This window comes from Bos indicus, chromosome 21 (genome assembly GCF_029378745.1).
Source record: "Bos indicus isolate NIAB-ARS_2022 breed Sahiwal x Tharparkar chromosome 21, NIAB-ARS_B.indTharparkar_mat_pri_1.0, whole genome shotgun sequence".
NCBI lineage: Eukaryota > Metazoa > Chordata > Mammalia > Artiodactyla > Bovidae > Bos > Bos indicus.
Genome location: NC_091780.1, coordinates 69156760 through 69175310, shown reverse-complemented (window position 1 = coordinate 69175310; position 18551 = coordinate 69156760). Strand labels below are relative to the sequence as shown.

Sequence of the window (18551 nt, the reverse complement as noted above, 5' to 3'; positions counted from 1 at the left end):
CAGATGCTGGGGGGTGACGCCCCCATCCTATCTGGCCCTGGGGGGCGGGCGGGCGCCCCCGGCAGTGGCCCCTGGACCTGGCCACCCCCTGACGTGCTCTCCGCTCCTGCAGTTCGGCCTCTGGGCCTCATGGCTGGCCTGGCTGGCCATCACCGTCTTGGCCTTCCTGAAAGTCTACCACAACTACCGCCAGGAGGACCTGCTGGACAGCCTGGTCCATGAGAAGGAGCTGCTGCTGGCCCGGCCCGCCCCCCGCGCCGCCTTCCAGGAGAAGAGTGCCGTCATCTAGGCCGACTGGCCCCCACCTGGGCTGGGGGCACGTGCTGCCCTGGGCCGCGGCCCCGGTTCTGCCCAGCCCCCACGCCTTGCATGCCTCCCCTCGGCTCTGTGTGCAGTGCTGAGCGACCCCCTCACCGGGCACCCGGTTCCCACCCCGAACCGGCCTGGCAGCTGGCGGGGCTGGGGCCACCCTCAGCCCTGGGCCGGGGGCGCCTCCAGGCTTCATGCAGGGGCCTCCGCCCGTCCCAGGGGTGAGCCTCGGGGAGGCCCCCGGCCAGTGGGTGTGCTGTGGTCACGCCTCCCTGTGGGCCTCGGCTGGATGCCATCTGTGTGACCTGCCAGGTCCCGTGGCAGCAGCCTGTGGCCCCAGGGTGACCCCAGTGGCCCACGATGGCCACACGTCACTCTCGTGACCCACTCCTGAACCGTGCGGGGGATGAGGAGCCCGCCACCTGCGGGCCAAGTGCTGCGTGTGGGAAGGAGCCCCTCGCCCCGGTGGCCCCCAGGGCTGAGAGCCCCTCTGCGCCTGCTCCAGAGCCCCTGGGAAAGCACAGGGTGGTGGGTTGGCCTGGAGTCAGGCCGCGGCGGTGGTGCAGACTTCCTGGGGGCCTGGCCTGGGGAGGCCCCAGGGCCCCGCTGTGGGCTGGGCCTGCGCTTGTGGGGTGGAGACATGGGCTCCGCATGTGGGGGTGACTCTTGCAGGGGAGAGGGGCCAGGTGCCACGGCGGGTGTATGAGTGCATGTGAGGCGTGTGAGGGTGTGGACGTGTGTATGATGTGCGTGCACGTGGTCACAGCATGTGCGAACATGCGTGAGTGTGCACGTGAGCTTGCACGGCGAGGTGTGAGCGTGTGTGAATGTATTGTGTGTACGCATGAGTGTGCCCGTGCACAAGTGTGTGTGCGAGTGTGCGTCTGTGGGTAGAGACTGGAGCGGGCAGCTATCTGCACCCCCATCCCCAGGGCCCCCCATACCCCAGAGGAGGGGCCTCTTTCCCATCTCAGGGGGCCCGAAGGGCGCAGTCCCACCCCCGTGGCAGCAGGTGGAGGACCTGGGGGAGGACCTGGGGCCTGGGATTCGGTGCTGAGCCGCCTGGGGCTGCCTGGCTGTGGACGCCGCTCAGGGCTCCCAGCTCAGGAGGCAGGCCTGGCCTGTGTGATCATTTGCAGTGGCTCCATCTCCCTGAAAGGAGGGGCCCGGGTCTGGGGACCCGTGTGGCAGGCGGCCTGGCCCTGGGGAACGCAGTGCAGGTCACTTGTCGTGATGTGCTCGGCTGGTACCTTTCCGGAGGGGCTCGGGGTGGAGGTGATAGAGGCTCCTGGCATCTTAGATGCTCTGGCCCTTGGCCTGGCTGGGGGTTCTGGCCAGAGGATCAGGGACCTTGGGGAGGGGTTTTGACAGAACCTGAGGCCCCCAAGGGGATCTGCCTGCCCAGTCCACTGGTCCCTGAGAGCTCCTGGTCTGTTCCCCACAGAAGGGGGTGGCTCTGCCTTGTGCCCCAGCAGGCGGCAGCCATCTGGGCCCTGGAGAGCGGAGCAGGCCCTGGATGTGGGCTTCCAGACTGGAGGCTCTGCTGCAGGTGTGGCTGTGCCGGGGCACTTGTGGGTGGCCTGGAGCGTCTGGGCAGCCCTTCGGTCAGACCAGCAGAGACCTGTATCCACGTACAGGGCCACCTGCAGAGCAGAATGGTCGCTGACACACAGGCTGTCGTGGGCCAGCTGCACTGGCACCCCCAGACTTCCCATCCTGGGGGCTCCTGGGAAGGGCACTGCTGGCCTCGGGGTGGGTGCCCTGGGACAGGAGCCGGTGGCCTAGAAGTGGGCTGGGAGGGCCCCCTGGGGCTGGACAGGAGAGGCCGGCCGTGCCCCAGGGCCCCTGAGGAGGGTCTGCCCTGCTTCCTCAATGCCTGCTTCTCCCCACTGCTGTTTGATAATGGACATCCTATTTTAATTCTACTCCAGCTTAACTGAAAGTGAAAGGTCTTCAACGCAAATGTATTTATTTCTCAAGTCAAAATAAAAACAAAAATACCTGAGCCTCTAATGCGGGCGAGCGATTAGGTGTCTCTTGATCCATCTTTTCTGCATCTTCAGTTTGCCTTTGTTTCTGTTGTTCTGTCTGCTTTCAATTTAAGACTGAAAACACTGCCTTCTGTGTTTGCTCCTGGAGTTTCCCAGACTTACTAGGAACCGGGAGTCCCCCCGCCCCGGCGGCTGCAGTCTCCATCTGCACGTTTCCTCGTGGGTTCCGTTCTGCTTCCCGTCACTTCTCGGGTGTGAGGATGGATTTTGTGTTTCAGAATTCTCAGCGTTCTCAGATGCACCTTGAGCGATATTTTCCCCAAAGCAGCGGGGTTCCAGGTCTTGCAGACCCTCCGGAGCTGAGCAGGTGTTTGCAGAAGCCCTGAGCTGAGAGCGGTGGGCCGTGAGGAGGGGTGTCGGGGAAGCTGGGCGCCTCCGAGTGCCCCCCTCACTACGGGCTCAGGGCTGGTGGGGCTGAGCCCCGTGGGTTCGGGTCTGCCACTTAGCCTGCCCGTCCTCTTCAGGGGGTGGGTGGGCGCAGGGGGTGGCGGGTGTCCGTGAGGGAGGCAGCTGTGACGCTGGAGGGTCCCCAAGGGCCGCTGACCCCGGAGGTGGGCCTCTGTCCTCTGGGCTCCCGGCTCAGGGCTCCCTGAGTTCTGAAGCCCAAAGGGACCCTGGAGACGGGTGCCCCGGCCCCTGAAGCCCTGGGGCGCTGGCTCGCACAGCACCCCGACCTCTGCAGCGGCTGCCGAAGTGAATCCACAGCAAGTCGGTCCTGACTTCCCTCCTTGGGGCCAATGTCTCCGGGAGGAAAGAGGTGGCAGTGTTTCAACAGAAAACCGGCGTCTCCCCACTTAACCCGTGGGGGCAGACGGCAGGAGCCCAGGTGGCGTGCGGATGGCTGTCTTCAGGCTGTGGGGGGCTTCTCCCCCGGTGGGGCCTCCCTGCTTTGCTCAGGCCCCTCTCCCTCCCTGCGTCTGAGGGGACCTAGGGTCTGTCTCCGCAGGGCCCCCTCGGTCTGGCTCTGTGGGCTACACGGTCACGGGGCTCCTGGGCTCCACACAGCCCAAGCGGGGCCGTTGGGACCCAGGCCCAGACGGCCGCCTTCCGAGGGTGGCGACCCTGCCTCTCAGCCCTCCCGTCCCCTCTCTGCTGCCCCCAGGCCGGCAGCTTTAGAGATGCCAGGTGGCACACATGCCCCAGACAAGCAGGGCTCCCCAGGCCGGAGACCCAGTGCTGGTGGCAGGTAAGCTGGGGTGCTGGGCCCCTCACGTGACCACAGGAGAGAGCGTGCCCCCAGCCACCTCTCCCGGTGCGGTTTTGGGGTCTGGGCTGCGGGTCCCTAAGCAGCAAAGTCCAGTTTCTTTTCCTTCTCTGGGTGCCCCGGAAAGAGGGAGGGGGCCCCGGCTCCAGGGGCTACACGCAGACGCCTCCAGGCCCAGCTCAAGGTCACCGAGAGTTCCTGCCAGGGTGAGGGGGCGCCTGAAGGGTAGCCCCAAGGGCTGGAACCCGTGGGTGACCGGGTTTCAGTGGTGACATTCTTGTTCGAAGAAGACCTCCCAGGGGACGCCCCTGGGCCCCCGGGGGGCGGGCGTTGCTGTCAGAGCTGCAGCAGGCAGCGCCAGCAGTCCAGGGCCGCCAGCCGCAGGCGCAGGAGGGCGGCGAGGAGCCGGGCCCGGAAGTCCTCCAGGGCCCTGGCCATGGGCCCGGCCTGGCCGCAGCACATGCCCAGCGCCAGCACCAGCAGGACACAGGCCGTCAGCTGGAGGAGCAGGGACCCGCCGCGGGGTCGTGGCCGGCTGGGCGCTGGGGGCCAAGGGGGCAGGTTAGCACGGCCGGCAGTCCTGACCCCGGCCCCGGCGGGGACCCCGTGGGCGCCCTCCGCCCTGCGGGGACGGGTGCAGACACTGTGGGGCTCCCCCAGGGGCTGGCACCTCAGTGAACCCCAAGTTCCCCGGGGGGCCTGGGTCTCCCTGTCCCTCTCTGGCCAGTAGGTTCCTTGCAACGGGGGCCTGCTGCAGGCACCTCGCCCTGCGCCCTCCTGCGGAGGGCAGTGAGGGGCAGAGGGCAGCCCTGGGGAGCTGCGGCCCACCCACATCCATCAGGGACCCCAGCTGAGGGCAGGGCCCCCCCAGGGTTGGGGGTGCTGGAGCCGTGGGGGCGGGGCCTCTGGGGGTGGGGGTGGGGTGAAGACACTGAACTTACCCTGGACAGCAGTGGTGGGCTCCCTGCAGGCGATGTCTGGGGAGGAGAGTGAGAGTGGGCTTGGGCAGGAAAGGGCCTCTCCTCGCGGAAGGTGCGCCCACTCCACCAGCCAGGCTCCCCGAGGGACTCCCCGTCAGCCGCCCTCCTGAGGACCCTGAGTCTGACCAGGTCAGACAGACCTCCCCGCTTTGCCGATGGAGACGAGCTCCTGCAGGTCCTGACCTGGTCAGGTGGTCCACCCCCTGGCTGGCCACTCTCCCAGCGCTCCCCGGGGTCCCGCCCAGCCTCTTAGGCTTCAGGTTTCAGCTTCCAGATGCTGGGCGCCTCTTGGGGGTCCTGGGGGAGGGGTGTATGTGGCGTCTGCAGGGGTTCTGGGGCGAGGGCGGCCAGACGCCTGGCCTCCTGTCCATCCTGCTCGGCTCACTGGAGGCCCCAGGCCAGTGCTGACGGGGCCCTGACTCCCCGTCTGAGGGTCTCTGCTTTCGGGTGTTGGGAGCTCCTGGGGGTGGGGCCGATCTGCGAGGGAGGGGCAGCTGAGTGTCGGAGTAGGGGCCCTGCTGGAGGCCTCTCCCGCTGGTTACCACCAGCCTTCACAGAAGACGCTGACATGTGTCGGGGCGGCGAGCTGCACTCACAGCTCGGCAGGACTCGGAGCCCCGTCCTTAGGGGCCGTGGCAGCAGAATCTAAGATGCCCCCAGCCCCTCCCGGTCCCTGCCTTTGTGTGGTCCCCCCTGCTTAACGTGGGGGCCTGTGATGCGCTTCCACCAGCAGGACACGGCAGAGGGGCCAGGGTCCCGCAGCTCCGATGGGAATCCCCACGGGGCACCGAGTCAAGAGACGGGGTCTCGGACGAGCTCTCCAGGCAGAGGGTCTGGAGGTCAGGGAGGGGCTCCGCTGCTGGCCTTGGAGGTGCAGCTTGGAGGACGTGAATTCTGTAATAACCCCCGTGTGCTTGCACTAGGGCCCTGGGCCCCGGGTGAGGCCCGGTGCTGGCAGACTCCCTGATGGCCACCTCCCCGAGGGAGGGCTGGCATGGCTGTGCCCAGGGCCCCAACCCCCAGGGCCGCTGAGACAATCAGCGAGGGTTGCTGAAACGGCTAAGTCTGTGGTATTCATCATGAGGCATCGCTAGCTGATACAGGGCTGTGACCCATGGGCAGGGCTGGAGTAGGAGTGAGCTGGGCAGGGGTGGAGGGGGCAGGGCTACGGAGTGGGCTCTGGGGCGGCCCCGGGGCGCTGGGAGGGGTGGGGAGGACTGGGGAGGCGGGCAGTGAAGGCTGGGGGCAGGGAGGAGCTTCAGGGCGCGGGAGGGGAGAGCGGGCAGGCGTGGGAGCCCTGCCCTCTGGCCTTTCCTCAAGGAGACGGGGTGGCCCGGGCGGCTCTGCTTCTAGGTTCCTGTCTGTTGTTGTTTTCCTGACTGCCACTCAGTCCTGACCGACCCCACGGGCCCGGGTTTTGCTGTGAGGACAGGGTCGTGACTGCGGTCCCTGTAGACGGCCCTCCACGAGATCCCGGCGATGGCCCCCCGCCCGCCCGGCCGCGGCCCGCTTGCCTCCTCTCTTACAGTGGACGGCCACCTCCAGGGGCTCTCGGAACCGCACGTGTCTCGTGGTCCTCCGTGGCTCGTCCCCACGGCCGCAGCGCTCCTGCGGGCTTCGTCTCAGGATTGAGGCGGGGCCCTTTCTGCCCTCCTGTGGGGTGGGAAGTAGAGGCAAGTGAGTCCCTCCCGTCTGGCCTCCCGGAGGCTGGAGAGGACAGGCAGCCTCGTCAGCGCGCCTGCTGCCTCCTCTGGGCTTTGGCAGGGGGACCCCCGGGCGGGCGGGGGGCTAGGCCTCCTGGGTCTCCCAACCCAGCCCTCTCCCACTGGGGCTCCTGGGGCAGAGACCCAGCCCTGCTTCCTTTCTCCGCCTCCCGCGGAGGCCCAGCTCTCGGGCCTGTGCACGGGGCCGTGGGCCCCCGGAGACCAGCGCCCGCCCAGGGCCCTGCCGTACCCTCCCCGCCCGGGGCGTCGGTGAGCCTGGAGCCGCCTCCTCATTCTTCCTGGTCTGATGTTGAGTCTCTGGCCGGGAGTCGGGGCTCAAGGCGTGCGCCGCAGTCTTCATTTACTGGGACATGGTCCTGAGATAAGCACAGGCATTATTTATTACCCAGGGAACATGCGCAGGAATAAAATAAAAGGGGGAGAGATCCTTTCCAGGAAGCTGAGCTGGCATCCCCCCGCCCCTCAGACTCCCTTCGACCTGCTCCCGGCGCGGAGGAACCCTGCTTGCTGAGAACGGCGTGGTCAGCGGCCTCCCTGCTGCCACCTTCCGAATCGTCAGCTTTAATGGCGCGTGTGCTCCGCGGGGCTGGCCTGCGACTTAAGGCCCCATCATTAGCGGGAGGCTCGGGAGGTTTGCCTTTTGCCGTAGCCACCTGCGATTTTTTGAGGCCGCAGAGAAGACCGCGGTGAACATCACTGCTGCCTCCTTCCTGGGGGTGCTCAGGCTGAAAGCCAGCATCCAGGGCTGGGCTTCAGCAGGGCTTCGTGGGGGCTGGGAAAGGCTTCTCTGGGGCTCACGGGGGCTGCAGCTGCTGGGCCCACCCCCCAGGCCCGCCCAGACTCTCTGCCTCTCCCTCTGTCGTCGTGTTCCTCCCTCTCTCTCCCCCTGGTGTTTAGATTGCTCGTGGACTAGGTGTAAGGTGGTACTGTCCCCTCCGGGAGCCTCTGAGTGCGGCCTGTCTGGTGTGAATTTTCTTTCAGGTCCGTTGAAGGGTCCTTGACTTTTGAGGCCTCCCCCATCCTGTGCGGGTGAAGCCAGGCAGCCCCAGGCCTGCTTTGAGCCTGTGCAGCAAAGTGGGCGCCGGGGGTGTGGCCAGGCCCTCTGTGCGTGGACAACAAGAGCGGGGTGGCGTGGGCGCTCCTCCCCTCTCCTCCCCAGCCCCAGGCTCTGCCAGGGTCCTGCTCTGGGATCCTGGGCGGGCCTTCCTGCTCCCTCTCTATGGGGGCAGATGTTTGTGCTTTATGAGGGGTGTCCTGGCTTCCATCCATCCTCCAAAGACCCCGCCCCCAAGGATGGAGGTGGGGCTGAATCAGGTGGGAGCTGCCGGGTCGGGGAGGAGTGCCGGGGGGGGGGCTGGTTTGAGGGAGGGCTCTCTCCATCTGGGAGATAACAGCCTGGCCATTCAGTTATTTCAAAAAGGAGCAATTTTCTCCTGTCTCAGCATCAGGCTTTTTATTGCAAACAGGGTCACGGGGGTGGAGGGGTGGGGAGGGAGGCCTGCTCTTGCGGAGGCCCTGGGGGGCCAGAGCTCTGCCAGTGGCCCAGTGGTTGAACCCCTACTGGGGTTCCCAGGGCCCCGCCCCAGGCCAGGGGTGGTGGGACAACGTGTGAATGTGTGTGCACCCGTGTGAGCACTTTGGTGAGTGTGCACGTTGGATGCCCATAGATGTACACGTGTGCACACATGTGTAAGTGCTGTGTGCACACGTGTGCGTATGTGGGTGCACAGGTGTACCTGCATATGTTGGGCAAGAGTGTGTGTACAGCTGTGTGTGACCGTGTTCACCTGTGTGTGTGAGTGCACACATGTATGTGGAGCATGTGTGAGGATGAGTGTCAGCGTACATGCCTTCTGTCTGTGCACACGTGTGCCAGTGTGCATGTGTGAGTGTGTGAGTGTGCCTGTGCACGTGCATGCGCCCGTGACTGGCTGTGAACGGGCAAGCGGTGAGTGTCCCTGGCAGCTCCGAGCCTCCGGGGGGGCAGCCTCACTCAGCCCCATCCTGCGCCGCCTGTGACCTTGTGTGACCTTGGCAAGCCCCTTAACCTCTCGGAGCCTTTGTTTCCTCAGCGGGAAATGCCCCGCAGCTCTGGTCGGGGTGAGCGTGGCAGCTTCTGGCAGGGCTCAGGGGTGACCGGGACCCGCCTGGGCTCACAGCCAGTCAGCCTGGGTCAGCTCTCAGGGAGAGGGAGCGACCGTGCCCAGCACGGAGCCCATGTGCATGGGGGAGCTCTCCGCGGGGTCCCCTGCCCACTGTCTCTCAGGAGTCCCGGCCTCTCTTGTTCCCATCAGCCTTCTGCCGCACCCACAGCCTCGCCCAGGCTCCAGCTTCTGTTAAAGGGCACGCCCGGCCCCTCCCCAGTGGAACTGGGGCCTCTTGACCCCCAGAACTGGCCTGAGTGCTGGGCTCCGCCCTTCTTAGGCTCAGTGGCCTCGGTCAAGCCAAGGGGCTGGGCCTCAGTTTCCCCCCCAGGAACTTGGAGGAAGGCGTGGCTCTGGTCTGCCCAGCGAGTGAGGCTGCTCTGGGCCCTGCCTCCCACCTGCCCGCAGGCCCCTCTCCGCCCAGGGGTAGACACCCTGTGTGGGGGTGGGCAGGCCTTGGGGCCTCCGGCAGGGACAGCGTGTAACATGAGTGTCCTTCTCCGAGGCCGCCTTGTGACAGATGGGCGATAAGGGTGGAAAATAGGTCTGGGCCTGCAGAGTGTCACCCGCTGCCCCGCCCCCTGTCGCGGCAGGCACAGCCTGTTAGGCCACTGCCTGGGGGGGACCCTGTCCTTCCCTGGGCTGGGGACCTGCTCTGGGCTCCCCCAGAGCTCCTGGTCCAGTCCTGGGGGCCCTGAGGGGCCAAGCGGGGCTCCTCAAGGTTCTGCTTGCTTCCCAGGAGAAGGGGTCTGGCCAGGGCTGCACCCCCCAGGACCCCCGCCCCCCGATGGCCTGTGGGCTCTGGCCTAGCACCCTCCCTCCGTGACCTGACACCTTTGGGAGCCGGTGACGGTATCCACAGCAGTCCCCCGACCTGCCTGTTCCCCGGCCTCCGGGGGTGCAGGGTGGGCTGGGCCGGCCGGCTCTCTCCTGGTTCAAGGCCTTGGACAACGCCGAGCCCTGGGCCCCGGCCCTCTGCCGTCTGCCCCGGCCCCACCGGGCTCCTGACTCCTGCAGGCCAGGCGGTCTGCACCCTGTGTCCGCCCCCTACCCTGCCCCTGGCCCGCCGGACTCTGTCCTCATCGGGGGCCCTTCCTCAGCTCTGACCCCACCATTGCCCCATCACCCTCCAAGCCTCCCTGTGCCCGGCTGCCTGCAGGGCCCTAGACTCAGGCGATGGCCAAGCTGGGCAGGTCCTGCAGCCCTCAGGGGCCCTGAGCCCAAGCCAGCAGCGACTCGGCCGGCCTTCCCGCTGTCCTGTCCCTCGGGACATCACCTCCAGAGGCGTCCAGCTGGCAGAGGCGGGAGAGCCAAGCCAGCCAGGACCCCACCCTGGAGGCTGAGCTCACGCATCCCCCAACTCACACATTGTACATGTATACACACCACACCAGTCACACACATACCACACACATGTACACACCACACACACACACACACCTACACACACACACACACCTACACCCACACACTATGTACACACACACACACCACACAGCTCACACACACACCGTACATGTGTACACACACACACACACACACCTACACACTCACACGTTGTGTACAGGTACACACCACACAACTCACACACACCACACACATGTACACATACATACCTCCACACTCACACACTATATACACATACACACATCAGACACACTCATATATGCCACACACATGTACACACCACACACACACATGTACATACATGTACACACACACATACCTAGACACTCACGCACACATACTCCACACACACACACACACACCCCTCCATTCTCACTCCGTACATACCACATACACACACACACTCACACACACTCACACACACCACACACACCATACCCATTTGTACACACACGTATGTACACCACACATATACACGTAGCACACAGCACACACATGTCACACACGTGTCTCCACACTTGCTGACACACATGCACTCTCGCCTGCTGCCTGGCTCACCTGGCTCCTGGCTGCCACACCCGAGGCGAGCTTGCCCACCTGCACCCGCGGTTCACTGGTGATCAGAGCCTCTGGCAAAGAGGGAACCGGAGCCGGGGCAGCTCGCGGGCGGCCGAGAAGCTTCTCTTACACTACGGGGCGGCGGCTTCAGCGGCCCTCTGGACGGCCCTGCTGGAGGAGGCCATCGCTGTGGGGCTGGTGGCCTGGTGGCGTTTGACTCCCGCCCAGAGTGGCAGGCTGAATTCAGGGCACTGACCCCATGGACTGTGCCTTTTCTGAGCTGCGGGAGGAGATAGAAGGCTGTGGACACCCCCATGCCGGCTCGCTGCGGGCGGGTGGGAGTAGGGAGGCTGGCCGGCCAGCAGCCCTGGCAGCTCTCAGCCTGGCAGCTCCCCAGATAGCACCATTTCCGAATCGAGCCAGGGGAGGACTCGGGGGAGCCCCATGGGCTGGTCTCACACGCTGGAGCTGCCCGCTGCCTCTGGCCCTGCCTAGAATGGGGAGTCGGGGAGCGGGAGCTGGCCGGGGGTCCCCGAGGTCCCTCCACACTGGGACGCTCAGCCCGCACATTTCTGGGGTGCATTTAGGACGTGGGGTGGCAGCAGGCCCTGGTGACATCTGTGTGACCGAAGCAGGGGGCAGCCAACCTCGGCCTTGAGTGCCCCAGGTGATGGGGCCTGTGGACCCCGGTCCAGACCCTGACCACGCTCACCCCGAGCTCCACTCCTGGGTTCTGCCCACTCCAGAGTGCTAACATCAGGTTGGAGAGCTAATGCTCCCTGGGTGCCTGCACACAGCAGGTGCCAAATAAGTGGTGCGTCCTGAGCTCCCCACGCGCATGGTGGGAGGGATGGGGATTCCCTCTGATTGAGTCAACTCAGAAAAGAGCCGTGTCCCTGGGGACACCCGAAAGCTGTGGCCTGGGCTCCAGTGACCCCAGGAACGTGTCTGTTCCCTCCGAGCTCGGTCCTCCGCAAGTCCCCTGAGGCCAGAGGGCTGGCAGGGGTCAGGATCCCACCCTGCAATCCAGGCTGCGGTCCCCGCCAAATGCCCGGAGCCGTCCTGTGCCTCAGAAGGCCTGAGCCAGGGTGTGGGCGGCGTGTGGAGGGCCCCGCATGGTGGCTTTGCCCATGCATGGCCTGGCCTCGGGCAGGAGCTTGGATGGAGGGCCAGCAGGGCCCTCGGCTCAGGCCTGGCCCCTGGAGAGACGCTCAGAGCACCGGGGGCCAGGACGTCACTGAGGGCACTCACCACCCTCGCTGGGCAGACCAAGCATGAGGTCCAGAGGGGCCGGGGCTCCTGGCACTACGAGCGCCTGGCTCGCCTGGGACGGTGCCCAGGTGAGCCCTGCAAGCCCCCAGCCCCGGCGAAGGAGACGGGCGGCCCCCAGTGTGAGCTCCGTCCGCCCGCCCGCCCGCCTGCAGCAGGGTCCCCACCTGCATCCGTCCTGGGGCCTCTCCGCCCTGAGCCTCACTCCTAAACAGGAATGAGCATCCCCTGCTCCCTGGAGCGGCTCTCACCTGGCTCCCTCCCGGCTCTGCGAGGGGTGGTGCGGCCGGCTCCGCGGCGGCCCCAGCAGCGGTCGTCCAGCACGCTCTTGGCCCGGCTGGCAGTGCCCCTCCTGTGCCCCGGGGAGGTGGGCGCTGGGTTGCTCGGGTGAACGGGGCCACGCCTGCCTGGCCTCCCACGGCTCCGGTCCGGAGCTGCTGCCTGCCTGCTCGCAGGGCTGATTTCTGGCCAGTCTACGTTCCCGCCCCAGGCCCCTCTGCCGGGTTGCAGAGCTCGGTCAGCTGGCAAAGGCTGAGCTATAATTACTCTTCTCTTTGGCAGAAATAGCAGCGACCCCGAGGACAGGCCGCTGGCCCCAGAGCGGGGAGGGGGTGGCCGTTTCCCAGGCCCTGAGAGCATAGGCCGGGCCTGCAGACAAGACGAGGGGTCAGTGCCCTCTCACTGCCCTTCAGGCCTACGTGTGACCTCCCAGGCCGGTTCTGGAGACAAGCAGTTCTTGGAAAACCCAAGGGCAGCGTCAGAGGCATAGTGTTGCAGGGAGGAGATGGGGGCCTGACGTGGGGGCTGGGTGGGTTGATCACAGTGACCAGCCGCTGACTGACCCGGCCCAGAATGGAGCCCCAGAATGGACAGGGGCCCGCCCTGCCCCCTGCTCCTGCACCCCACACATCCTGCCTTGGGAGTCTCCGGAGGAAAGGACAGAGCACAGATCCCAGGCTGCAGGATCAGGGCACCACATCTGAGGCCCAGGATTGCCCCGGGGTAGAGGGGCCACGGGGCTGAGGGCCCAGCATTCTCATGGTCTGTCCTGGGCTGGGAGCTGGGGGTTCAGCTCTCTACTGTATCCCATTGCCTGGCAGGGGCTGAGCCGCCCCAGACCTGTGGATGAGGAAAGAGCAGGTCAGAGGGGGAAGGTGACTTGCCCGAAGTCACACAGCCTTGAGGGGCCTGCCTGGCCCAGTCTTGGTGCCCCCGTCCCCCGGCCCCCAATCCAGACCAGCTCCTGATGTGCTAGCTCATGTGGCAGCCCCTACGGAACGAGGTCTCAGAGGCGTGGAGGGACCCAGCTGCTGGGAGGATGGTATAGGTGTGGCTAGTGGCTGCTGTCACACACATGTCTGCACACAACTTGCCTTGACACAACCCACATTTCCCAGTTCGTGGCCCCAGCCATCTTCAGAGCCCCCACTCGAGCCGCTCCAACCCCCCACCAACCCCCTTTCAACAGTAAAGACCTGTGACTACATTGCCGCGCCCCCTCAATCCAGGATCATCTCCCCATTTTAAAGTCATGCAATTTTAACTCTGTCCTCAGCCTAATTCCCTCTGGCTGTGCGACCTATCACATGACAGATTTAGGGGCTTTGCACGTGGACATCTTTGCGGGCGTTATTCTGACCCTCAGCAGATGGCAGGGGTGCAGGTTTTGGGGGTGCTGTGGGATTATGAGATGAGAGCCAGTTAATTTGAGATGCGTAGAGGTTTCCTGGGGTGGGAGAGTTGGATGTACGTGTCTGGCTCAAGGTGACTCTAGCAGGAGATGTGAATTTAGGGTAACCCTCTTGGTACCTTGAAAAATGGTCCCCCAAAACACAGCTGTATCACTGGTCTGAAGCCTGTGAATGTCAACAAACTTGGGGCCACCACATGTGTCCCCATCACGGGGGGCATTTAACACAGAAAAGGAAGCAGTGATGTGATCACAGATGCAGAGTTTGGAGGAAGAGGGCCAGGAGCCCAGAACTCTCACAGCCACCCAGAAGCTGAGAGGGGCGGGCGGGGCCTTCCCCTCGAGCCCCCAGAGGTCGCGTGATCCTGCCAAAAGCTTGATTTAGGACCCCTCCGAACCCTGAGAGAATCAGTTTCTGTTGCTTAAGTCGAAGGGTTTGTGGCAGTTTGTTATAACCGCTACGGCCAATGAACCAGTCAACTCAGAGGTGGTACAGAAAGCCACGGGGCTGGGGGAACGACCCTGGGGGGCTCTGAGCACAAGCCCTGAGCGCTGCCGTGTGATGAGGTCAGGTTGGCATGGTGGGCAGAAGCTGGGTAGGGAGGTGCAGCTGGGGGGCCTGTGGGGTGGGGGGCAGGAAGAAAGGGGGTGCTTTCAGGACCACCGCCAGGCCAGGAGGATCGAGGAGCGGAGATTCACCCCAGGCCGGCTGTGAGGAGGTCGCAGGTGGACATGGGGGGTGGTGAGCATGAAGGCTGAGGGTGGGGGACTCAGGACTGGGGGGCAGGGCAGTGAGGAGGGGAATGCGGGCTCTGGGTTGGAGGGGCTGATGCACAGTGTGGGAGGGTCTGGGAGAGGAGCCTGGGGTGGGGTTCACAGGTGCAGGTGAGGGAGAATTTCTACCAGGAAGGAATAGCCAACAGTAAGGTGGTGAGTCTCCTGTGACTGGAGGCAAGCAAGGGGGGATTCCTGCCTTCGGGGCCTCTCCAGGATAGTGTGGGCGGTGGGCGTGTGTGCAGAGAGAGGGAGAGCTGGAGGTCAGGCGGGCTGGGGTCTGGCTCCTGTGGGCGCCCAGGAGAGGAGCTGCTCTTCTGGTGTGGGTGCAGGTTGAGGGTCCACCCGAGGTCGCGGCCTGGACCCGCCCCATCGACGCCCTTCATGGGAGCCCACAGCCTGTCATCCTCAGCCTCTGGCGGTTGGGGCCGCATCTGCTCACCGGCCAGGACCGCTGTTCACAAGATGGGGTGGCCGGGCGGTGTCCCTGCGGAGCCTGGCGGGCCCTGGTCCCCGGGCCGGGTCCTGGCATCCTCGCAGCTGCGGTAATGGGAACCTCTGGGCCCCATTGTTCGCTAACAGAGAGGCCCCTTCTCCCTTCTCCTAAATTATTCATGACCTCCAGGAGGCCGTAAAAGTCCTCCGCTCTCTACAGGAGCCGTAATTACAATGATAAATTTTATTTATAAAGCCCGTCCCTCCCAAGGGCCAGCTGCCTGGGGGGCCGTACATAAGCCATAACCGACAGAGGGGCCGCTGAAAGCTGCCTGTCACAGCTGTTTTTCCTGGCAGGGCCTGGGCGGCGGAGCGGTGGGGGGCGGTGGTGGGAGAGGGGAGCTCGGGCTGGTGGCCTGAGCTACGATGCGGGTCCGTTTGGGCTTTAATGGGGCCATCGGGTGACTCCGGCCGGGGCCCCTGGTCAGACATCGGTGGGGGGCGGTGGTGGGAGAGGGGAGCTCGGGCTGGTGGCCTGAGCTACGATGCGGGTCCGTTTGGGCTTTAATGGGGCCATCGGGTGACTCCGGCCTGGGCCCCTGGTCAGACATCGGTGGTGACCGGTCCCCCCTTTTGTGTCACTTCCTTCCTTGGGCTTCCCTGGTGGCTCAGTCAGTAAAGCATCTGCCCGCAATGTGGGAGACGTGGGTTCGATCCCTGGGTCGGAAAGATACCCCTGGAGAAGGAAATGGCAACCCACTCCAGCGTTCTTGCCTGGAGAATCTCGTGGACAGAGGAGCCTGGTGGGCTCCAGTCTACAGGATCACGAAGAGTTGGACACGACTGAGCGACTCCTGCGTTCTCCTCTTCTTGGTCTCTGGGACCTGGCTCCAGCTGGTCCCAGGGTTGAGTGTACACACCCATCACACACCAGGATTGTGCGTTACCCCCACCTCCACACACACACACACACACACACACACACACACACACACGCAAAGGCATGTGCTGCGTCCTCAAAAGTGAAGGGAAGTGTGTTTGCTGGGCGAGGACGTGTGTGAGCCCCGGGCACGGCTCCGAGCCTCTCAGGCCCCTGGTGGATGGACCCCCGGGGTAGGCCTAGTGTTGGCCCAACCAGGACATGGTCTCCGCGGGGATGTGCCCACACAGGGCCCCGAGGGGGCAGCTCAGAGCCGGGGTTTGAAACAGGGCCATGGGGTGTCCTGCCACCTCTGGCATGGCTGTCTGGATCTACACGGTAACAGGAGGAAGAACTTGGTGCTGGATTCAGTGGGCAGGCCCCCCGCCCCCCTGTCCCTGACTGCACGACCCTGGGCCAGAGTCTGCCCATTGAGAGCAGTGGACGCCAGCTAACAGGAAGGCTGCCCACGGGGTGGTCTAGGTTCCAGGGGGATCCGAGGGCCACGCTCTGCAGATGGCAGGCAGGCGCAGGGCCCTGGTCCACAGTGGTGTGGGCCCAGAGGTGGGTGGTCTGCACGGCCCAGACTTGTGGGCACGGGGTGCTGGTCCGGGCTCTGCCCGAAGCCGCGGGCCCAGGACGGGGAGCGCTGGTCCTTCAGACGGTCCTCATCACCCCCAGCGGAGACGGTCCTTCCCGAACGTCTGGCCCGACGAGGCAGGAGGAGCCCGTCCACAGGCCTCCAGAGAAACACTGTGCCGGGAGGAGCCAGAGCCAGACCTGCTGGTGGACAGGGGGTCTGGGCGGGTGTGGGTGTCGGGGACCCAGGCCCCTCAGGATTCGCGTGAGGGTTCCCAGAGGCCAGGAGGCAGATGGAAGGAGCTTGAGCCCCTCGCAGTGGGCCCCGCGACGTGCAGACAGGCCCTCCACTTTGGCCCGGCCCACACCAGCCCTGTGGGCCGTGTGACCTCAGCGGCTGCAGAGTGCTGTCATGGGTCCCCTCACCTGGGGGGCGCGGGAAGCCACAGGGCTAAGAAAGACCAAACCCAGCCAGCCAAAGAAGCAAGCGGACGCTCCTGAAACTGCCCACCCAAGAAGGTCATTCCACACCCCACAAGTGGTTGACAGCTATCAGAGCCGTCCCAGAAGACTCCAGGTGTACAGGGCTGGGGGCCCCGCCGTCTCCCCCTCAGCCACGTGTGGCCCCAGCTGCCCTGCCCGGGGTGCCCGTGGATTGGCGTGGGCCCCTCCTCCGCAGGTGCTGAGCTGCTGGTTTGGGCGGTGCGTCCTTGCTTGCTGTCGGACTCACAGTCTCACCCCGGGCAGGACAGCAGGACGCACGGCCTTGCTTCCAGGTTCTGCCGACTGTCTCGCTCTCCTGCTCCCATGCAGCCCACCCGGACCCCCGGTCTGCAGACAATCCCCTGTCTTTGCCATGTCCAGCCTGTTGCACTGACCAGGCCTGGAGGCGCAGCCGGTCCACACCAACACCTTGTTTTTTCAACTCTCACGGACGGTCTCGAGGGGAGGGGGGGAGGGGGGCACATCTCTGTGCTTCGCTAATGAAGGTGGAAAACTCCAGCCTGGGTCCCGGGAGCCGGCTGAGGACGTCACTGTGAGGTGAAGCTACTGGCTGACATTCTGCTGTCCCCCGGTGGTGGGGGCGGTTAACGACGGGGCTGGGGAAGCTTCCAGTGCCCAGGGCTGATGCCCCTTGGGTGGGAGAGGTGGCCAGAGTTTTCTGATGATGGAAATGTCAGGGAGGGCTGGTCAGGGTCCGGGAGGGGCAGAGGGAGGCTGGGGACCAGGGTTCGGGGGAACAGTGGGGTGGGAACCCTCCGTGGGGGTCTGAGTTGAGGAGGTGGGCTGGCGGGGGGCTGACGCAGGTCACGGGGGATGGGGAGGGGGCTTTGAATCTGTGACGCCTCCCAGCGTCAGCCCTGGCCTGTCCTCGCATTGAGTGCAGGGCTCGGGGGAACCACCCCATCCTGGGCTACGTGGTCTCGGGAGCTGCCCCCCTCTCCACCCCTCTTCCTGCTCTGATGCTGGGTTCCGAGCTCGCTCAGAGCAGGGCCAGCTGGGTGGGCAGGCACGGGCTGAGCCCTTGGGGAGGTGCCCCCGACCCTGGGGCAACCAGACTGGCACTGACTGACCATGTCCCACATCCGGGAGTCCCAGGCTTGGTCACGACGGGTCCACAGCACTGGCTCACTCTGGAGCCCAGACCCTGAGAAGGCCAACATCCTGCATTTCCTGGCTCACCCTGTTCCCATGTGCTGTTTGTTTATCTGACTGTGTGCAGTCTTAGTTTCCGCACGCGGAATCTTTGTTCTGTTTTAGTTGCGACGCGCAGGGTCTTTTAGCTGTAGCACCTGCGGTCTAGGCCTCCTGCACTGGGAGCTCACAGTCTCAGCCACTGGACCGCCAGGGAGGTATCTGCATTTCAAAGACATCTTCTGGGGCTGCTTGGGCTTTTCTGATTTACTCAGTAAAACCAGCTACAAAGTTTCGGTGAGAAAGTGACTGCCCTGTGGACGATCACAGGGAGGAGCCAGGCTCAAGTGGGGACACTGGTGACCGGGTCATGGGAGAACGTGCAGGACCCACACAGGGCAGGGGCAGGGTGGGGCAGGCTGGGGCCGGGGTGGGGGCAGGGCAGTGGTGGCACTTGGGCAGCAAGAGCTGTGGCAGCTTCTGTCTGGAGGGGCCCACAACCCTTCCAGAGGCTCCCAGGTTGTACGGCGGGACGCGGGTAGATGCTGGAGGAGCAGCCTGGGAGACACGGGGTCAGATCCAGGAGCAGGTGGGAGGGTCACGCAAGGAGAAAGACCTTGGCGGTGTCCACGCAGCTAAGGTCTGGGCGGAAGGGTGGGGCCCTTGTGAGACTGGAAAGGACTGCTGGGGTCGTGCCCTTGACCTTCTCAATGCAAGTCAAGTGAAGTGAAAGTCGCTCAGTCGTGTCCAACTCTTCACAACCCCATGGACTATACAGTCCGTGGAATTCTCCAGGCCAGAATACTGGAGTGGGTAGCCTTTCCCTTCTCCAGGGGATCTTCCTAACCCAGGGGTCGAACCCAGGTCTCCCGC

At 64.9% G+C, this 18551-nt stretch overlaps 2 protein-coding genes across 5 annotated transcripts in view; one reads left to right on the top strand and one right to left on the bottom strand.

Moving 5' to 3' along the window:
- Positions 1 to 2335, top strand: part of TMEM179 (transmembrane protein 179) — a 43034-nt gene extending 40699 nt beyond the window's left edge. For both annotated transcript variants that reach the window (XM_070775851.1, XM_070775852.1), the window contains exon 4: positions 113 to 2335. In XM_070775851.1, the coding sequence (XP_070631952.1) occupies positions 113 to 289 (177 nt within the window). In that variant the 3' untranslated portion in view covers positions 290 to 2335. The remainder of the gene's footprint in view (positions 1 to 112) is intronic.
- On the bottom strand, positions 2262 to 12182 carry C21H14orf180 (chromosome 21 C14orf180 homolog). 3 transcript variants are annotated; one of them, XM_070775854.1, is made up of 6 exons: positions 11898 to 12182; positions 10378 to 10657; positions 6498 to 6624; positions 6071 to 6197; positions 4506 to 4541; positions 2262 to 4106 (listed from the first exon to the last, which is right to left on the bottom strand). In XM_070775854.1, the coding sequence occupies exons 3-6, from the start codon at positions 6606 to 6608 to the stop codon at positions 3901 to 3903; spliced, it is 480 nt and encodes a 159-aa protein (XP_070631955.1). In that variant the 5' UTR covers positions 6609 to 6624; positions 10378 to 10657; positions 11898 to 12182; the 3' UTR covers positions 2262 to 3900. The 3 variants fall into 3 exon arrangements, with proteins under 3 accessions (XP_070631955.1, XP_070631954.1, XP_070631956.1); XM_070775853.1 differs by lacking the exon at positions 10378 to 10657 and having other exon boundaries at positions 11898 to 12177; XM_070775855.1 differs by lacking the exons at positions 10378 to 10657; positions 11898 to 12182 and adding an exon at positions 6747 to 7930.
- Positions 12183 to 18551: the final 6369 nt, after the last annotated feature.